Genomic DNA, 22,751 nt, shown 5'->3' on the forward strand with positions numbered 1-22,751 from the left:
TTTAAGGAAAAAATTAGAATAAAATAAATATTCAACCAGCATCATTATGAGGCTCGTGGAAACTGATTTAAAAAGAAATAACAACAGTTATTTGGTTTTATTCAAATATCATGGTCTTATTGAACATCTTCAGGTATGATTTTGTTCTTAACAATGTTATAGGGGGAAAAAGCCTTTCAAGAAGATCATGTTATTCAAGGACCTATTACAGCATATTAGCAATAATAACAAGGAAAAAGTTAAATTGAGATGTAATATAAATAATAAAACAGTGAAAGAAGACTTCTGTTACTCTTCTAGCAGTGAAAGTGAGCAAACTGGAGTGATTGAGTAAAGATTATTATTATTAAAGTTTTAGATGTAGCAGAAGCTTTTAGGCTATTTTGTTTAAAAGATTGCAATGACTCCCCCAAACTACTTGCTCTTTTAATTGCTCTTACTACGAATCATTTTAATTTTTAAATTTATTTATTTATTTATTTATTTATTTTGCTTTCTGTGTCACGCCCGGCAATGCTCAGGAGTTACTCCTGGCTTTGTACTCAGGAATCACTCCTGGCGGTGCTCAGGGGACCATATGGGATGCTGGGAATTGAACCTGGGTCAGCTGCATGCAAGGCAAATGCCCACCCACTTTGCTATTGCTCCAGCCCCTGCAAATCATCTTTTAAAAAGTAAATTAGTTTATTTAAGGAATATGCAGAGAGTGAGCCACCCAGGGTACCCTATAAAGTAAATGGAAGGAATCATAGAATCTAAATTGGGATAAAGTTATCCTAGAGTGGGTTACGCCTACAAACCATTTTGATGGCTCTTCTTCAAAATATATCTCTGCTCTTATTTCTTTTCTTTATTAAAAACATCCATGTTTTCCCACAGCCACAGATGAAGTTGTTGAACTCACTTTCAAAGCCAGCAGGCACCCAACAATTTCTTTCTTCCTATATGGAACCAGAATGAAGTTTTCTTTCCCAATTCATACTACATTATCATCACTTCCAAGAATGAATCTGAAACTCTTGTCTCTTTCTTTAATCCATTCTTTCCTAGGTGCATCCATTTTTCTTCAGCTGTTGCGAATCTACTCCTTTTACCAAATGAATTGTCTGCCTTCATTTTCACAACTTAATCTTTCCCTTCTCTAGTTTTTACAACTGATTTTACTACTCAGTTGTAGTAAAATGAGTAGCAGACTTGGTACTAGACATTTCAGGATCAGTAGATCATTTTATTCTTACGATTCTATTTTAAGATTTAATTGTTGTTTTTGAGGCATACCCAGCAGTGCATAGGCTCTTGGCTTATAGATTCTCACTCTTGGCTCTGCACTGAGGAGTCACTCCTTCTGGAGCTCAAGGGGCCATGTGGGATGCTGGGAATCGAACCCAGGTTGGACATGTGCAAGGTCAGTGCGCTGCCTGCTGTGTTATCTCTCCAGCTCCTATTATTTTGTTCTAAAAAGTTACTGTCTATTTTTTATTTCAAAAAGTAGTTCACAATATTTGATTACATTTGATATTCAAACACCAATCCCACCACCATTAACCTTCCCACCACCATATTTCGGATCCCAAACCCCAATCCCTGCCCCAAAGCAGGACCGAAATAACATATTTTGTATTGTTTTCTATGAAAAACCACTGAAAATATTACAGAAAAATTTTTTTGGCGGAAAGAGTGTGAAGATTGCTGTATTTTCACAGGGGCAATTAAGCCCTTCTACAAGAGAAAGTGACTGTCTATTGATCTGTGTGACCTCCAACAGCTCTATAGGAATGAAAAATTACCTATTTTCCCTCCCTTCTCAGGTTTATTTTGTGACACATTCTTTGTTGGGGTCACCAAATGTTTGTTGAGTTACTTGTAGGCCTCCTGAAATAATAGGAAATTAGAATAGATACTTACAAATCTTTACTAATTTTGAACAATGCTACTTTACAAAATTAGAAGTCAGTAGAGTTTAAAAATATTTTAAAGTTTTATGAGTTGGAGAGATAGTACAGCAGGCATGGCACTTGCTTTGCACACAGCTGACCTGGGGGTGGTTCCTGACACTCCATATGGTCCTTGGAGCCCATTAGGAGTGTTTTTTGAGTCCAGTGTGGGAGTAAGCCCTGGACACCTCCAGGTTATGGCCCCAAAACAACAAGAAAGTTTTAAGTAGTAAAAGTATTTGTAATTGTTTCTAATTTCAAGAAGGTCTTTGAGCTTATTTCTTATGGGAGTATCCAGTATCTGAAGAATGTGGCTCAGAGGTAGAGCATTATGTACAGATGTACTGCATATGTACAGTTCTGAGTTCAATACAAGGAAGGAAAGAAGAAAAGGAGAGCTTCAGGTTTCCTTTATTAAAGAATTATGTTTCTGGGGCTGGAGCGATAGCACAGTGGGTAGGCATTTGCCTTGCATGCGGTCAACCCAGTTTCAATCTCCAGCATCCCATATGGTCCCCTGAGCACCACCAGGAGTAATTCCTGAGTGCAGAACCAGGAGTATCCTCTGTGCATCACCAAAAAAAAAAAAATTATGTTTCTTGGAACTCTTTGACTACTTAAAAAAGATAGAAGTGGAAATAAAAAAGATATATATTTAGGAAGGATTATATAAAGAGAAATAAAACATTTTTATTGTAACATAAATTAATTAATCTAGTACTTAATGCTCTAAGGTTTATTTCATCATTGTACATTGTACACATAATCAAATATTTAAAGGTTTAGTCCAACATTGTATACAATTTATGTAAAATAAAGTTTCACAAGAACCATACTCACAATAAAGAAACAAAATGACCAAAAACCACTGTTTTTTCTTCCCTTGCGAAAAATGAAGGAAATCCCATATGTGAGGAAGATAAGGGATGAGGAATAACCGATGGTACATATGATCTGAAACAAACAAGAATGTTCCATTTAAAGACAAAGGCAATCTAGGAGAATGCCTAAAATCAGCAATACTGTTATAAGAGTTTCATCACCATTTTTAATTGATAAGATATAGTAGCACTGTAGCACTGTCCTCCATCTGTTCATAGATTTGCTTGAGTGGGCACCAGTAATGTCTCCATTGTGAGACTTGTTGTTACTGATTTTGGCATGTTGAATATGCCACGGGGGAGCTTGCCAGGCTCTGCTGTGGGGGCGAGTTACTCTCGGTAGTTTGCCGGGCTCTCTGAGAGTGATGGAGGAATTGAACCTGGGTCAGCTGTGTGCAAGGCAAATGCCTTACCCGCTGAGCTATCACTCCAGCGATAAGATATAACTTCATAAAATTATGTTTTCCAGTGATATTTGTTCTATGAATATTTTCACTTACTTGCATAATGCTGTTGACAAATCTAAATGTGTCATCGTCGTAGTAAAAACCGAGGTCCATTAAGTACATAAAAAGGAACATGGAGAAATACATTGGAATATCCACCAGGGCCTGCCCGAACCAGTAAGCAGAAGGAAAGAGCCCCGAAATCCGCAGCTGGGATCGGATTTTGTTCTGATTAGGAAACAGCAAAGATACAGCATAGTATGTCAATTTTAGGTTTAAGAAATGTGAATCGTGCAATTAGTCAAATGAAATCTCCACTTATCAATTCTGTGTCATGACTACAATGGCTATCTGGACCAAGGGATATTGATAAATTAACTTCTTTTCTTTTAAAACTTATTTCAAGTGTATTCCTATGATTTTAAAAAAATAAATCACCATGAGGTACAGTTACAGACTTACAAATTTTCATGCTTACGTTTCAGTCCTACAATGATCAAGTACCCATCCCTCCACCAGTGCCCATTCTCTACCACCAATGTTCCCAGTATCCCTCCCCGTCCCCCTTCCCACCTCTGTGGCAGATGCATTCCCTTTTATTCTCTCTCCTTTAGGGTGTTGTGGTTTGCAATGCAGGTATTAAGTGGCCATCATGTTCGGTATAGTCTATTTTCAGCATGCATCTTCCATCCCGAGCGGGCCCTCCAAGCACCCTTTACTTGGTGGTCCCTTCTTGAAATTTTTTTCTTTGTAGGAGCCATATCCAGAATTCTCAGGGTAGGGGGCAAGGAGGTGCTGGGGTAAAAATCAGGTCTCAAACATATAAACATGTGCTATAGCACTTAAGCTTTATTCCTGGCCTGATAAATTTGCATCAAGAAAGAGTACCCATATTAAGTATAGAGTTCCATGAGGTTGGACAAACGTATATATTCCCAAACCACAATCCACACAGAGAGCATCTCCAACATGTTTCTCCATTTCCTACCGTTTTTTTTCCCCATCAGTAGTCCTTGTTGTTGGATAGAATAAATTATAGGTATGATTTATGCAACTATAGATTAGTTCTGCCTGAGAATTTTGTATACATGGAATAACTCAGTATCTGTTTGTGTGTTCATCTCATGCCCTCAGTGTAATGAAAGTGAGACTTATCCATGTTGATGTAGTTTTCAGTTGTTTATCTTTCGAATTGTGGAGTATGGCCAGTGTATAGCCATGACAACATTTGTTTATCAGTTCACAGCCTGCTGGACATTTAGGTTTTTTCAGGTCATTGACTTTGTGTATAAAACTTTTAAGAACATGAAGGTATAGGATGTTTTCTTTTACTTTGGGTAAATAACTTGAGAAATTGTTGGGTTTAACAGTATGTTTTTAGTTTAAGAAGTCGATATTCTTCAGGCAAAGTAATGATACAAATTTTCATTTCTGCAGACAGTGCATGAGAGCTCAGTATCTCCACATCCTCATAAATTCTTGCTGTTGCCCAATTTTTATGGGCTAGAGCATTAGCACAGTGGTAGGGCATTTGCCTTACAAGCAGCCAACATGACCGACCCGAGTTCAATTCCTCTGCCCCTCTTGGAGAGCCCGGCAAGCTACGGAGAGTATCTCGCCCACACGGCAGAGCCTGGCAAGCTACCCGTGACGTATTCGATATGCCAAAAACACAGTAACAACAAGTCTCATGATGGAGACGTTACTGGACCCGCTCGAGCAAAAATCGATGAACAATGGGAGGACCATGATTGATATAATTAATTTTTATCTTGTGTGTAAATGTTTCTTATTGGTGTTATTTTCCTGAGTCTCATGCTATGTCTTCATAGCTATGTCTTCTTTGTATTTTTTTTTAACCTGTAAACTGTTGGCAAAGAATCTATTCAAATATTCAGCCCGTTTTATTGTTTTTTGCTTTCTATTATTTTAAATGTTTGGTTTATAGCCTACATCTGGCATGATCAGGAGTTACTTCTGGCTCTGTACTCAGGAATTAGTTCTGGTAGTGCTTGGGGGACCATATGGGATGCTCAGGGATCAAACCCTGGTCTTCCACATTTAAGGCAAATGTCTTATCCTCTGTACTGTCTCTCTAGCCCCTCGGCCCATCTTTAAGAGCACACTACCTTTTATTAATGAGGTTTAAGAGTTTAATAAATATATATGTATTACAATGTTTTTCTCCCATCCTATAGATTTTCATCTTCTTATTGCTGCTCTACCAGAGCAATAAATTTTCAACTTAAATACAGTTCAAATGATCATTTTATATGGTACACACTTTTGTCTCAACTAAAAGTTATTTACCTACCCTAAGATAAATTATTCATTTCAAAATAATTTTGTGTATGATAAGAGGTTAGTGTTGATACAATTTTATGCCAATTTCAAGTTTTGATATTTTCTGTAGAGATTAATTTTACCCTATTTGATATTTCCTGCCAATTGTATTGAAAATCAATTAATGCTATGTGCATAGGTTCATATCTGATAGCATATATCATTTAATACACTTTTGTGATTGTCTTTAGCTAACACACCACATTCTTTTTATTATTATTATTTTATTATTATTGAATCACCGTGAGATAAAGTTACAAAATTGTTCATGATTGGGTTTCAGTCATTCAATGTTCTACAACCCCAGTGTGCATTTTCTACCACCAATGGTCACAGTTTCCCTTCTGCCCCACTGCCCCAGCCTGCCTCTATGGCAGATACTTTTTTTCTTTCTCTCTAGCACAACACATTCTTAATTGCTAAACTTTGTAATAAGCCTTGAATCAACTATAAGTGTTCCAACTTTTTTCTTTTTCAGTCATTTTGTGTATTCGCTTTCATATTTATGATAGCTTTATTCACTTACTTTAATAAAGCAAATAGTTTTTATAGACTGATATTTATTTAGGAAGAAGAGAGGGAAGAGAAAGAGAAATATGTATTTAAGAGAGACACAGGCATCTCCAGAGTGGAAAAAAAAGGAGAAAGATTTGTGTTCAAGGGAGAGCAGGGCTTGAGAGAGAAAATTCATTATAAACTTTAGAGCCCTTAAATATCATCTGATATTTCCATCTAGAGAACTACGTTTTAATGTAGAACCATAACTCTATTAGAACTATTCAAATAAATATATCATTAATTTAATGTATCTAAAGATACTGTGATTTATAGTACCCTCAGCTTCTAACAACCCACAGTAGTAAAAGTTTCAATTGTTTGTTTTTACCTTGTAATCATCAATGCTGCTCATGGCAATATAAGGAGCACAGCAGGATGCCAAAAGTAACCAGCACATTGTCTTTCCCACCATTTTATACGGAAACACCTGATCATCCTAATAATGTCAAGAATACAATAGGTAGAATGCATTTAATAGAATATACACATATAAAATAATTTGCATATCTAAAAATATTAAAAGGAGTTGCTGAAGTTAAAATTGAAAGTTAAAATGTTGGTCACACAGCTACAAGGTCAACTGGACCAGGTATGTGGTTCTGAGGTAGAGAATTTGCTTTGCATGCAAGAATCTTGCAAGGCTCTGGTCTCTATCATGACACTGCAAAACAAAATGAAACAAAACAAAACATACCCCCACACAAAAAAAAACAATAACAACAACAACAACAAGAAAAACAGCTAAGACTAATACAAGATTACTTGAGCTGATTGGCCTCAGACTCACTGTTGATAAAAACAGAATGTTTGCACAGCTGAAGTCCAAGGCAACTTGCTCTATTACTGCATCTATCCTCCCTCAGAAACTGGAAAAAATTTAAAAGGTGTTGCAGTGATAAATAACCATTGTATATATTTTAAAACTAATCAATAGTTGATCGATACTAAAACTTTATACTTGAATTATTTTTTTACTGATGGGAACTTGTCTTTTCCGAGCATACTCTGAGGTATGTTGTGAATAGGTAGCTGGTGACTGCTGTACCACATGCATGTATAACCATTAACTATATGTACTATCATAAAACCCAGGAGTTGATTGGGTGCTAAAAAAATGTGCTCAACTCTGACATTCATTTACGCCTTTAATGAATAAATCATTTATTGACTATCATGCTCAAGTTCCTATCCTAGGTACCAGAGATTATATAGTGTGAAAATTACATAATCCTATGTTAAAAGAACTTTCTTAGAAGGAGAAATAGTTTTGGAAATAATTCAAAAGGACTAATTACAAACTCTGATAGGTATTCTGTTTTCAAAATTTGAGGCACTACATATATATATTTCAGTCATCTGACCCCTGCTCTTTTTTATTTTTAAGTAGGATTGGAGTTGGAGAGATGGCTTGAAAGATTGGAGAGCAACTTTGCATGCAGGATTACAAGATTTTATCCCCAGCACTGCATGATCCCTTGAGCACCATTGGAGAAAGCTCCTAAGCATCAAGCCAGGCAACTAAATTATAACATAAAATATTTATATATAACTAAGCAAATGGTTTGTTTTACCTCATCAGTGAAAATGCTGGTTTGGTAAGTTTAGGGTAGATGCTTAATTTTGGCTAGAAGCTAGATTAATTTGAATAAATCAGTCTGCAATGCCAGACTGAATTTTTTCTCATCCTCAATTTTTTGGGGGTGTGGCTTGCATTTCTAAAAGTATACAATATACTTCATTATTATTTCCTTCCTATCCCTTTCCTTTTTTAATGTACTCTCAATCTGCGTGATTTTACTTTCATTGTCATATACAAAAAATATAGTTGTTTTACTTTGAGTTTTTAAGAAAAATTTGGAAAGCATATATTGATTTTCAAAGACCACAGAGTGCATGAATACAAAATGTGAATTTACTGTGCATGAGTTTACTCAATAAAAGTAATATTTCAACCCCTAACAGAGCTATCTGGGAGATTCCTAGTGGAGAAGAGTCCATTAGATTTTTAAACTTACCTCATAAAATGTGCTTCTGTCTGTTTGGATATGGTCTGATGAATTTGCCATTTGAAGTAGCCCATTACTGACAATATCCATAAGCACTGGGAAGCAGTTCAGTCTTTTGGTATTGCATGCTAATGAGAAGCTGTAATTCTAAAATATTAAAAACAGTATGAAAAATTTTCCCAACATACTATTCTTTAAAGAGATGAAGGTTCAATATTTTACTAAAAAATAATTTGTTTAAGAGGTCATAAAACAATAAAAACCCAATGTTTAGTCTACAATGTCCTGATTTTCAGGACATAGGACATCTGGCTGAAGACTTGAATCAACAGACTAGAGGTTACACAGGCCAGTGATAGAAGGTGATGGGTACTTTGATGGGTGGTGATAGTGGTGGGAGAGTAGCTTTGGACTTTAAGGCTTTAAGGCCACAAAGATTAGACAAGATTGTAGCCATGTTACAAGAACTGAAATTAAAAAGTACAGGAGGTGAGTTGCTTGTCATGCGTGCTCCTAACTCTGCTTTGATCCCTGGCAGCTCCAAGATTTAGCCAGGCCTATAGGATAACATTGGTTTGTAGTTTCTCCCTGGTAGCAGGGAGCTTAGGTCTGTTGGGTTACACCATTCACAATGCTCCCCAAACTCCCATTCCTTTGTTTTTATCTTTAACTTCTCTGTGCTCTTTTCCCCAACCGGTTAATCACCTATTTCCTCTAAGCAGTACCTGTGACTTGTAAAGTCAAATTCCTCAGAAATCTCGATTTGTATTTGTAAGTGAAATATTGCTTTTCTCCTTCCCTTATGTCCTTTTGCATAGTTTACTTTAGAGCAATGTTCTTTTTGTATAGACAAAGGAAGACAGTTAATGCCATGCTTTTGTAACTTGGGAGTTAATTAACTCTGAATAATATTGACTTCTGGGCATCTGTTTTCTTGACTTAAGCCTCAGTTGCCCTTAGTTCCTAGCATTCCAAAAGCAGGGTCCCGATGAGGGACTGGATAGTCCCAGGGCAAGCTGTGAGCTACCCTGGCATCGAAACAGGCCAGGCCAAGCACCATACAACTTAACCCTAAGTTAAGAGCATGGTCATGGACAAATTCTGTCATGATGCAAAGACTAACAACTGGATTAGGACTCTGCTAGGGTTAGGAAAGACTAATCTGGCCTGAGCACTGTAGTCTGGAATCTATAGCGAGATGTCCCCAGGAGAAACACCCTACAAGCTTCAATGTATCTCTTACTGTGTCCATACAAAATGACTAATATTAAGAAGTAGAATTAAGATTAAAGTTTAAATGGTTGTTGAACTAAGGAAAGGAGAAACACACCCCCAGATGGTATTTTGCCCTTGAATGGATCTCCTGACTGCAGGAGGCCTTTGTCTTTTCTTAGAAGAGCTTCCCTCAGAAGGAAGGGCTTTCATATGTTGATTGTTCTATCTCACCTGAGTATAGTTGCTACCTGGAATGGTTGGGGCTGTGCCCTAGACCACAGCTGTGAGAAGAAGCATGATGAGACTAGCATGAGGGACTGGAGGAAACAGAATGAGGGGCAGTGTGAGGCTGGAATGGGGAGCTGAGTGAGACTGGAACAGGCACATGGGGAGAATGGAATAAAAGGCAACTGATCATCAACCAGCCTGGCAGCCCTTTCCCTCCTTTATGTGTCTGTTGGTGGTGGCTACAGGGCCAGGTGGGGAAGCGGCTCATGGCCACGGAACTCATGTGGTGGGAAAGACACCACGCCATGCTCACTTATTTATTTTGTGAACACACACACAGGCCCATGGTGAGTCACTGAGCACAAATTTCCATCAGAGCAGTCCTGCACAGTTAGAAATGGGGGAAGATTTGTACTTTCCAGCAGGTCCAGAAATTAACCCGAGGAAAGGACATAGTAGCAGAGCCCTATTTTCAACCAATTATACTCTTGCTGCAGAATCTCTGGAGGATGCATTTCCAAGACATCCCAGGCCTTCTACCATAGGAATTGTTCTTTCCCACTGACCAATAGGCCTTGAAGACCACTGACCAATAGGCCTTAACACCAATAGGCTGTGTTATTATATACCATCACCACCTAATTATTTCTCTTGGCTACATTATTTTCTAAATCATGCTTATGTGAAGATGGGATCTACCTTCTTTGGATGACATGGCGGGTGTCTTTATTTGGATGGAAATTACTTTTAATTTTCCTCTATTAAACACTATACAAATATAGTGCCACACACATGAAAAACAAACCAAAAGACTTGAATCAAGTATTACTGCTGTTTGAGAACAAAGCAGCGATTCTGAATGATAAAAATCCTCGAAAGAAATGTGCATTTTTAAAAACTAAAATAGGGTCATGACTGTGGGTGTTTCATTATATATCTTTTTTTAAATAGTTACTGTTTTGGGCATGGTTTATGTTGATAGGGATTCATATATGAATTATTATTGGGGGGGGATTGTGTCACATTGGCCACACACACTTGAGCTGGGTTGTATATAGGGCTTTGAGCTCAGGGAATCATTTCTAGCTGTGATCATTTTCTGGATCATTTTCTGTGACCGAGATCTAACCCAAAAGGCAACTTATCCACAGTACTCTCTCCCCATAAACAAACTATTTACACAATGATGACTATAATTCACTAATAACAGGAATATTTGTTATTTTTAAACCACCCAATATTGAAGACCTTAATATCCTGGTATTATTTTGTTTTCCACCCTTTGGGAAAAGTTATTAAGTAAAGAGTTGATTTACAGAACTGAACTTATCTTGGGGGTGGGAGGGGCACTTGGGACATTGGTGAAGGGAAATAGGCACTCTAGTGGTGAGTTCTATATTAGAGCAGTGTAGCATAAAGCTTTCATTAACAATACTGTAAATCAATAAAAAGGGGAAGAATGAATAGAGACCAATGTACCTGTTCATTGCCAGATACTATGATGGCACCATTATATGACAGGTCATCTAGGCCATTTTTAGTTCCAAGTATATCCACTTCCAAATTTATGTTTTGTTGCTCCACAGAGTGAATAAAGTCATTAATGCTTGTCCCTAGATTAGAAATATTATACATTACAAAACTGATACAACTAAGAAGTACTTAACATGGATTATCAGGATATTTATCAAAATGATAGCAAGCTTGTTACTGTGAACTAAAAAACTAACCACTTCTCATGTGAGTATCTGTAATATGTTTGTTAATTTATAATTACTGTAAATGTGAAAGTATCTTTAAGTACCATATTGGAATTAATTTTTTTCTAGAATCTTATAATAAATGGTCAAAACCAGTAAATTTTAATGACACAGATAATTTCTAATCAACTAATTAATTACATGTCAAATTTCCTACGTTTCCTTTCACTGCTGCTAGATTATTCATAAAATTTCAAGCTATTTATTGATACAGGATAATAACTTGTTGAATAGTGATATGAAGTTTCATGAAGTTTCATGGATCTTCTCCCTAAGAAATCACTTGCAAAAAATCACTGAAAAAACCAATTTAGATAAAAAACTACTAAACCTGAAAAAATATTGGAAATCTTAAAAACACTGAAAAACTGTGGCATCTGAAGACTCTTCATTAACAGGACAGATGCAATGCTGAATGGGTAGAATCAATCAGGGATTCTCTTCCTTCCACTGAGAACAGCTCTATAGTGTTTTGGCACAAGGAACTGAAGAGGGTGATTGGATGGGTGGTGCTTCCACTCATGAGTGGTGTATGGACAGAGGAAGAGAACTCCATTTCTGTTTGGTTTTGAACTTGAACAAATATGGAGCTGGAGGAAATGAGAAGCTTTGGTAAATTGCACCTCCCAGGAAATTGCTTCATGTCTCACACTAGACACAAAAATCAACTAAAAATGTATCCTAAATGTAAGAACTGAAAGCTAAATGTTTACGGAGAAAATATAGGAGTACATCTTTGTGATCTGGAGTTAAACAAAAAATTACAAGGAAGATTCTTGGACTTAATGAAAATAAACTGTTACTGTGTTTGGCATATCGAACACGTCACGGAGAGCTTGCCAGGCTCTGCCGTGCGGGCGAGATACTCTCGGTAGCTTGCCGAGCTCTCCGAGAGGGGCTGAGGAATCGAACTCGGGTCGGCCATGTTGGCTGCGTGCAAGGCAAACGCCCTACCGCTGTGCTATCAGTCCAGCCTTTTAGTGAAAATAAAAACATCATCGTATAAAGGACACAGAAAGAAAATGAAAAGGCAGTGAATGAGAAAAAAACCTTGCAAAAGATTTACAATTGATTCTTGTTATTTATAATTTTATGTTCTATCAAGTCACCACAAACACTGCACTTACTAAGTGAGTAATGAATGAGTGCTCCTTTGGGAAACACAAATTAGATTCCTGAGTCTCTGGTCATGACAGTTTATTGCACCAGTTCATACATTGTCTTATTTTCTGCCACACTGTTTCTGCCACACTGACTTGACAAAACTGTGCTAGAATTCATTTCTAAATACAGTGAGTCTAGTGAGTTTAGAATTCATTTCTAAACAAAGTGAGTCTAATAAAGATTTTCTTGGTAAGGTACAGATCACAACCTTCTTGAACTGTGGGACACTAGGTACCATTTCAGTACAACATTGGTTACAACAAAAACCACCAAAAGAAAGTACAGAAATGTAAACAGTGCAGCAGTAAAGAAACCACAGAGAAGGTATCCTTCTACAATTTGGGGTCTGAAACAAGACAGAATATCACCTAACTCTGCCTCCTCTGATCATGCTGGCATTGGGATCTTGGTTTCTCTTCTCTGACCTTGTCTGTGCATATCATAAAAGGCTAAACTGCTAAAAAAAAGTTTTGTAATACAGTCTTATTCTGTATGCTGTCACCAGAGGACCCATTTTTACCCCTGTCAAATACTTTTATATTTCCTGCTCTGTATTGGGTATGTATTCCTCATCCCCAAGCCTCATAAATTGTATCTTAAAAAATATTGGTGTGTTTTTGGGTATCACCCAGTGGTGCCCGAGGTTTAATCTTGGCTCTGTGCTTAGGGATCACTCCAGGAATTGTTTTTAAAGCAATTAAAACTAGAGGAGCCAAAGCCTAGTATTTTTGCTTTCTTAGTAATGCTCTAGAGAGTGAATGTGCTTGGAAAAGGAGTATTCCCCACATTATTTATTACCTGTTTTATTGATGATCAGTAATGGAGTGAGAGGGTCATGTGGTTGCTGTCCAGATGCCAGGAAATATAAATGAGGAGAAAGTTCCCAGGTGTAACTGTTTTGGTTAATTTTCACCAAAATATATTCCAGAAGAAGAGGGAAAATTGCAACTCCTAGAATCAGCAGCCTATTCAGAAGAAAATTTTCAATGTGAACAGACTCATTTCCTTATCTGAGCATATCACAATGCCCAGAAGTAAAGAAATTGTGAAAAATGGGGCCAGAGCATGTAAGGCAGGTAGGGCACTTGCATTCCATGTGGCCAACACAAATTTGATCCCTGGTACCCCATTTGGTCCTCTGACCTTCCCCAGCAGATATGCCTGAGCACAGAGTCATCCTGAGGACTACTGAATATGGCCCCCAAACAAAAACCGAACCAACAACAAAATACAACAAAGAAATTGTGGAGGCTAAACACACAGCTCTCGGAGCCTTTCTTGCTTTTCTTACCCATCATTTAGAGATGACATAAGTAGATTTCACTCATTGCTTAGATTTCTTGTTGTTCTCTGAGATTAGATACTCCAAACAGTTTAATGGGATTTGTGTCCTTTCACTCTGTTCAGATTTCTCTTCTCTTGTGGCTTCCAGTAGGATATCCTTGTCCCTGCCTTTCTACTAGCTAACTCGCCAGTCCTTTACTATCCACTATTACACTATCCACTAATCTATCCATTAATCCTTAGTTCTTACTAACAGCATGATTAATTTGCACTTCAGGTTTCAACTTTCAATGATATTCTTTGTTCTTGACTTGATGTTGAACACTTTTACTATAGTTTTCCCTCAACACTTCTCTCTGTTTCCAGATCTTATTTTACATACAATATTATGCCTTGTCTGAGCTCCTGATAGATGAAAATCATCTTTTCAGACTCTTTAACATAGTACTGCCAGCTTAATATATATATTTTTAATTTTATTGAATTGCCGTGTTGGAGCGAATTACCAGGAGTGAATTACCAGGGCTAGAATGATAGCACAGCAGTAGGGCATTTGCCTTGCACACGGCTAACTTGGTCGACCTCCGCCCCTCTCAGAGATCCCGGCAAGCTACCGAGAGTATCTCACGTGCATGCATCCCAAAGCCAGGCAAGCTATCTGTGACGTATTGGATATGCCAAACACAGTAACAAGTCTCACAATGGAGATGTTACTGGTCCGGGCTGGAGAAAATTGATGAACAACAGGAGGACAGTGCTATTGAATTACTGTGAGATAGTTACAAGCTTTCATGTTTGGGTTCACTGTATCACTGTATCACTGTCATTTCAATTGTTCATTGATTTGCTTGAGCAGGCGCCTGTAACGTCTCCATTCATCCCAGCGCTGAGATTTTAGCAGCCTCTCCTTACTTATCCTTCCCAACGGTGCCATATTGGAGGCTCTTTCAGGGTCAGGGGAATGAGACCCGTTATTGTTACTGTTTTTGACATATCGAATATGCCACAGGGAGCTTGCCAGGATCTACCATGTGGATGAGATACTCTCGGTAGCTTGCCAGACTCTCTGAGAGGCATGTTTGGGTTACAATCTCACAGTGATCAAACACCCATCCCTCCACCAGTGCACATTTCCCACCACCAATATCCCCGGTATACCCCCTTTTCCCAACCTCCCCTTCCTCCATGACAGACAATATTCCCCATACTCTCTCTCTACTTTTGGCATTATGATTTGCAAAATAGATACTGAGAGGTTATCATGTTTGGCCCATTATCTACTTTTAGCACACATCTCCCATCCCGACCGATTCCTCCAACCATCACTGACTTAGTGATCCCTTTTCTATTCCAGCAGCCTTCTCCCCTCTGCTCATGAGGCAGGCTTCCAGCTATGGAGCAATATTTCTGGCCCATGTATCTACTGTCCTTAGGTGTCAACCTCATGTTATGTTTTTCTATATTACACAAATGAGTGCAGTCCTTCTATGTCTGTCCCTCTCTTTCTGACTCATTTCACTTAGCATGATACTCTTCATGTCTATCCATTTATCTGCCATCTTAATCTTAAAGATGATTCTTACCTCATGCTATTTTTTTGTCAAAAATAGGAAGCCTCACTTCTTATATATTTAATAAACCTGTATTGATTTTCTATTATGGATGAAAACCTCCCATCTCTTTGGTGCTTCACCAAAGTATAGAAAAGGCACTTATTGAAAATTAAAGTACTGTGGACATAAGGGTGTCTGTGAGAAGCAATATGTTTCCAGGAGCAATGACAGTGGCTATTACTGTGGGCTGTGGGCATGGAGAGTGAACTACTATTGCTTAAGAGATTGAGGGTAGTCATGATATCTAGCTAAGAGCAAGAATTATATAATGAATGCTATAACAACTAGGAAAGAGTTCATCTTGTATGCAAAACCAAGCAATACAATTGCAATGCAATTGCCCCATTTAGAATCCCAAATAGGAAAAAGAAATTGGATCCTGGGGAGGTAAGTTCAACATCCCACTGTTTCTGTCATCTTTCTGTAGTAGAAAAATTTTGAAGTACTATTGCATGAAACTTGCATTACTTAAATTTTGTCCCTGGGATATTATAAAGTTAACCAGATATTCTGCTATAAGTAACTACTAGGACATTTACTAGCCTGTAGAGTATATTCATTTCTATACCTGCAGACATTTTTTTCTTATTTTTATACCTTAGATTAATCTTGAACACGTTTACTAAAGAAAATTGCATGACCCTCAGATACTCACAGTGATAGAAGATTTTTACATTCATGCTTTATCTTTAGGAAGCGAACCCTTGCAATTGCGTAGACTTGCTGAGTCCAGAGGGCCATGCCACTTTTCATCCTTCTCATCTTATTCAGTGAAGAGAGAACTTGTGCCATCTCTGTAAGACTTTCTGTGTTAGTAGCTTGTTCTGATTGCACATCTCCCAAAACAACCATCTCTATGGAGCATAAAATAAGAAATTTTTTAACAATCCACTCCAGGTGTGCTAAATAAAGCCAACTACAAGAGTTTATTTTATGAGGGATATTGTGATTAGAGACTTTAGGTTAAGACCATCGACTCCATTTTTGATAGTTGCCATGAACTAGAAGAACTTTTGTGTGCTAGAAAGAAAAACTGTCCACCTAAGGTAAGAGCAGAAAAGTAGGGGGGGCTGGAGAGATAGCACAGCGGGTAGGGCATTTGCCTTTCACGCAGCTGACCCAGGTTCGATTCCCAGCATCCCATACAGTCCCCTGAGCACCATCAGGAGTAATTCCTGAGTGCAGAGCCAGGAGTAACCCCTGTGCATTGCTGGGTGTGACCCAAAAAAGCAAAAAAAAAAAAAGTAGAAAAGCAAACTTAAACAATCTGGATAGTGATTATATATTATTGATTACGTTACTTATTATATAATCATACAAAATAGCATAGCAGGTAGAGCGTTTGCCTTGCACACAGCCAACCAGGCTGACCTGAGTTTGATTCCTCCATCCCTCTCAGAGAGCTCGGCAAGCTACTGAGAGTATCTCGCCGCATGGCAAAGCCTGGCAAGCTACCCGTGATGTATTTGCTATGCCAAACACAGTAACAATAAATCTCACAATGGAGACGTTACTGGGCCTGCTCTAGCAAATCGATGAACAATGGGAGGACAGATAGAGCTACATACATACATCCTTTGGGCTGGAGCAATAGCACAGCAGGTAAGGCATTTGCCTTGCATGCGGCCAACATGGCTGACCCTGGTTTGATTCCTCTGCCCCTCTCGGAGATCCCAGAAGGCTACTGAGAGTATATTGCCCGCACGACAAAGCCTGGCAAGCTACCAATGATGTATTCAATATGCCAAAAACAGTAACAACAAGTGAGACGTTAGTAGTGCCTGCTCGAGCAAATCGATGAACAACAGGAGGACAGTGACAGTGACAGCGACACAATTATTGGGCTGGAGCAATAGCACAGTCAGTAAGGTGTTTGCCTTGCACGTGACTGACATGGCCCACCCAGGTTCGATTTTTCTGCCCCTCTCAGAGAGCCCGGCAAGCTGCCGAGAGTATCTTGCCTGCACGGCAAAGCCTGGCAAGCTGCCCGTGATATATTCAATATAAGCAGTCTCACAATTTGTTGTGAGACATTACTGGTGCCCACTTGAGCAAATCGATGAACAATGGGAGGGCAGTGCAGTGCAGTGCTACACAATTATTATAGTGTCTAGCTGTTTTAAAAAATTGGTGAAGGGAATGCTTATCTTTGATGTTCATCTTCTAAGCTTGAATGATAAGCTACAAACTGACAGGTTACAAACTTGGAATTGACATGAATATGTCACTGGAGGAATATGATATGTATTCACACTACTTGAGGATACATCCTTTTATTTTCTGTAACCACTGGATATTGTCTATTATACAAAAATAAAACAAATCTAACACTAAAATTCAAAAAACATACAACCATTAACAGACAGGCTTTACCATGGACAGGAAAACACAGCAGTCCAGTTATCAATCACTGTCACTGTCCTCCTGTTGTTCATCGATTTGCTTGAGCGGGCCCAGTAACGTCTCCATTATGACAATTGTTACTGTATTTGGCATATTGAATACGTCACGAGTAGCTTGCCAGGCTCTGTCATGTGGGCGAGATACTCTTGGAAGCTTGCCGGGCTCTCTGAGAGGGGTGGAGGAATCGAACTCAGGTCGGCCATGTTGGCCGCTTGCAAGGCAAACGCCCTACCCGCTGTGCTATCACTCCAGCCCCAGTTATCAATCAAGATATACATATCTTAACAAGAGATAGTTGTCAAGAGTATATTAAAAGAATAACTTAGGGATTATAAAGAAGGAGTTGGCATTCAGATTAAAGACTTATATAGTGATATGAAAGCTGTAATAACTGACTAGACTCATTTAATGAAAAAGCTACAAAATGAGTTTACAGTAATCAACCAAATTATTCCCCAGAGTAGATGCTATGCTTGGCAGCAGAATTTAACACCATAGCCTGGAGACAGGAAGAAAAATCTAGGAGATATCTACACTAAGATGCATAGGGTATTTACTTTTTTTTTTCTTTTTCTTTTTTTATTAGTGAAAAACCATGAGGTACAGTTATAGGCTTACAAATTTTGTGCTTGGGTTTCAGTTATACAATGATCAAGTGCCCATCCCTCCACCAGTGCCCGTCATCCATCCCCACGGGTCCCAGCATCCCCCCCATCTCCCCCCCCCCCCCCCCGTCCCATCCTGCCTCTGTGGCAGGGTATTCCCCCTTGTTCTCTCTCTCTTCTTTTGGGTACTGTGTTTTGCAAGAGAGGCTTTGAGTGGCAATCATGTTTGGTCTATTGACTACTTTTAGCATGCTTCTCCCACCCTGGGAGGGCCCTCACAACACCCTTCATTTGGTACTCTCTTCTCTATCTGAGCTTCCTTTTCAACTAGAGCCTGTGGCTGGCCTTCCATTCATGGAGCAAAATTACTGGTACTAATCTCAGCCATTCCTGGGTGTTAATCTCCCTTTTTGTTGCTTTATGTTCCCCAGATGAATGCAATCTTTCTGTGTCTATCCCGCTCTTTCTGACTCATTTCGCTTAACATGATACTTTCCATGTAGTACCACTTGTATGTAAATTTCATAACTTCATCTTTTCTAACAGCTACATAGTACTCCATTGTGTAAATGTACCAAAGTTTCTTTAACCAGTCATCTGCTCTTGGGCATTCAGGTTTTTTCCAGATTCTGGCTATCGTAAAGAGTGCTGCAATGAACAAACAATTGCAGATGTCACTTCGACTATACCTTTTTGCCTCTCTGGGATATATTCCCAGGAGTGCTATAGCTGGGTCAAATGGCAGATCAAATTCTAATTTTTTGAGAGTCGTCCATACTGTTTTCCAAAAGGGTTGGACCAGCCGGCATTCCCACCAGCAGTGAAGGAGGGTCTCTTTCTCGCCACATCCGCGCCAGCATTGGTTGCTTTTGTTCTTGTGGATGTGGGCCAGTCTCTGTGGTGTGAAATGATATCTCATTGTGGTTTTGATCTGCATCTCTCTGATGATTAGTGATGTAGAGCATTTTCTCATGTGCCTTTTTGCCCTTCGAATTTCTTCTTTGCGAAAGTTTCTGTTCATTTCCTCACCCCATTTTTTGATGGGGTTGGGTGATTTCTTCTTGTGGAGTTTAACCAGTACCTTGTATATCCTTGATATCAACCCCTTGTCGGATGTGTACTTGGTGAATATCCTTTCCCATTCTGTAGGCTGTCTTTGTATTTTGGTCAATGTTTCTTTTGAGGTGCAGAAGCTTCTTAGTTTAAAATAGTCCCATTTGTCTATCTCTGTTTTCACTTGCTCGGCCAGTGGCGTGACATCTTTGAAGATACCATTAGCTTCAATATCATGGAGAGTTTTGCCGACTTTGTCTTCAATAAACATTATGGATTCTGGTCTAATGTTGAGGTCATAAATCCATTTTGATCTTACTTTTGTGCATGGTGTTAGGCAGAGATCTGAGCCCACTTTAAAACGCTACTTCAGGAAATAAAAGAGGACACGAGGAAATGGAAAAATATCCCCTGTTCATGGATGGGGAGAATCAACATCATCAAGATGACAATACTTCCCAAAGCACTGTACAAATTCAATGCAATCCCTATAAGGATACCCATGACATTCTTCAAAGAAATGGAGCAAACACTCCTGAAATTTATATGGAACAATAAGCCCCCACAAATAGCTAAAGCAATTCTTGGGAAAAAGAAAATGGGAGGAATCAACCTCCCTAACTTCAAACTCTACTACAAGGCAGTAATAATTAAAACAGCATGGTACTGGAACAAAAGCAGAGCTGCAGACCAATGGAACAGAGTTGAATATACTGACATTTCCTCCCAAACATATAATCATCTAATTTTTGATAAGGGGGCAAGAAAAGTGAAATGGAGCAGGGAAAGCCTCTTCAATAAACTGTGCTGGCAAAATTGGACGGCTACATGCAAAATAGAGTATTTACTTTTGCGAGACATCATCTGGTGGTATGGAAAATCCTCCGTTGTAAAAGAAGTCTACCAAGAGCTGATCATTTGACCAGTGAGCAAAGAGAGCTATAATCTGAGTAGACTAATTCTTGTCTGGATACAATATATTGACGTATTTAACTTGTGTAAGCTGGTAAGTTGGTGAGTTATCCAAAGCATGGTAGTTCATGAACAAAAGTGAAAAGAAAGAATAACTTTCTAGTTGTAAAAAGTAACTCCCTGGAACTGAAGAGATAGTGCAGAGTTTAAGGCAATTGCCTTACATGCAGCCAACCACGGTTCAATTACTGGCACCAGATATGATCTTCTGAGCACAGCCAGAACTGACATCAGATCACAGAGCCAGGAGTATGCCTTGAGTACCATTGGTTTGTGATCCAAAACCAGAATGATAACAATAATACCCTAAGCCCAAATAAAAAATGCTTTACTGAAAACCAGTTATCTATCATTTTTTTTGAGAAATTTGGCAATGGAACCATACAATGCTTCCTAGAATTTTACCCAAAATAGAATAAGAAGTCAGAGTCAAGGATCTGTCAGAGTCTCCCTTCAAAATTTATGACTGTGGTAAACGGAAGCAAATAAGACTGTATAAAATCCCCTGATAGTTGCCAAATTCAAATTAGATTAAGGTTTAGTCATCCACATAAACAGGCTTTTAGAATAAGTTATGCCATTATCTCATCTTTGTTTTCTTATTAAAAGATTTGGTTTAATATCGAACTTATGTGCAGCTCATCCACATATACAACAAAAAGCGTGACACTTATGAAGAAGCAAAGAAATATATCCCTTAGGAAATAGGATAAAAATCAGTTTCTGATGATTATTAGTCATTTGGTTCAAATGTTGGAATGATATTCCCCTACATATTGAAAAGCATATCTATTAAGTTAGACTTATACGATGTACATATAGAGTTCTACATAAATGTGCACTCCAATTTTCACTTTTTCATTTATTTTTGTTTTGGGGCCATCCCTGGCAGTGCTCAGACTTTTTGTTCTAAACTCTGGGATTAATCCTAATGGGACTCAATGGACCATATGTGATGCTGGGGATTAAACTCAGATAGACCATGTGTGAGGTAAGTGCTTTGCCCATTGTTCTATCTCTGCGGTATCAATAATGTTTAGAAATAATAGAAAAATTGGGGCTGGAGAGATAGGACAGAGGGTAGGGCATTTGCCTTGCACATGGCCGACCCAAGTTCAATTCTCAGCATCCCATATGGTCCCCTGAGCACCGCCAGGAGTAACTACTGAATGCAGAGCCAGGAATAACCCCTGTGCATTTCCGGGTGTGACCTTCCCCCCCACCCTCAAAAAAAAGCAAAAAAAAAAAAAAGAAATAATAGAAAAATAAGGAAGTTTCCATGCAGAGATAATCTGCCTCCAGTAATCAAAGAATATAAGAACTGCTAATGTCTTGAGACAAAAGGTAAATTATTAAGGATATGGGATGATAATGGGAAAATATAATCAAAAATTTAAATATCTTTTTCTTCTATATGTATATATGTAAAAATCACTAAAAAGGGCCGAACAGATATCATCTGATGAAAGAATCAATGAATATGACAAAAGAAAATTTGCATTATTATTTATTTTTGTGTGTGCCTTTATTTATTTATTTATTTATTTATTCATTTTTAACTGAATCACTGTGAGATACACAGTTACAAAGTTGTTCATGATTGGGTTTCAGTCAGACAACATCCCAACACCCTTCCCTTCACCAGTGTATGTTTCCTACCACCAATGTCCCTAGGAATTATTATTTCTAAAGAACAGAAGCAAGAAAGAATTGTGAAACACTATCAAGCATGCTAGCATGTATTGTCATGTACAATAATGTAATTTCCAAAAGAGCACAAAGCAAAAAAGTTTAGAAAGCATAATGCAACAAATAATGGAATTAAAAAGAACCAATATTTTGATGAAAGATACTCTACTATGAAATACACAAGGAAATTAACACCCAATGACATTATGGTCTTTGGCTCTTAAAACTGTCTAAATATGGAGACAGCTCTGAAAGCAGAGAGAAAAGGACCTCCCTACTCAAGAGACTCTCATTAAAATATAAAACTGACTTCTCAGAAACCATGGTGATCAACAGACAGAAAGATGAATTTGTACATAGAAAAATGAATTCACAGTATTTGAAGAGACAGATTTGGAATAAGATAGCTTTTTCTTTTTGTCTGTAACTATTTTTGAAAAATAAAATGGGGACAATTAACATTGTATGAAAGAAAATAAGCTGTCTCTAATAACAGTCAGGAGGGTTAACAAATGTGACAAGGGATATGTATGGTTTATATATGTTCCTTATATAATATTATTATATCCCATATATAATGCTTTACACTCAGCTCCT

At 38.2% G+C, this 22,751-nt stretch overlaps 1 protein-coding gene across 2 annotated transcripts in view; it reads right to left on the reverse strand.

Annotated features, from left to right (window-relative positions):
* LOC130035620 (ABC-type organic anion transporter ABCA8-like) overlaps nt 1-22,751 on the reverse strand; it is a 98,310-nt gene that overhangs the window by 15,733 nt on the left and 59,826 nt on the right. For both annotated transcript variants that reach the window (XM_056127436.1, XM_056127437.1), the window contains exons 19-25: nt 16,088-16,286; nt 13,334-13,500; nt 11,091-11,224; nt 8,178-8,315; nt 6,491-6,598; nt 3,316-3,489; nt 2,775-2,888 (exon numbers count right to left, since the gene is read on the reverse strand). In XM_056127436.1, coding sequence (XP_055983411.1) covers nt 2,775-2,888; nt 3,316-3,489; nt 6,491-6,598; nt 8,178-8,315; nt 11,091-11,224; nt 13,334-13,500; nt 16,088-16,286 — 1,034 coding nt within the window. The remainder of the gene's footprint in view (nt 1-2,774; nt 2,889-3,315; nt 3,490-6,490; nt 6,599-8,177; nt 8,316-11,090; nt 11,225-13,333; nt 13,501-16,087; nt 16,287-22,751) is intronic.

This window comes from Sorex fumeus, unplaced genomic scaffold (genome assembly GCF_029834395.1).
Source record: "Sorex fumeus unplaced genomic scaffold, SorFum_2.1 ptg000063l, whole genome shotgun sequence".
In the NCBI taxonomy this organism is placed as follows: Eukaryota; Metazoa; Chordata; class Mammalia; order Eulipotyphla; family Soricidae; genus Sorex; species Sorex fumeus.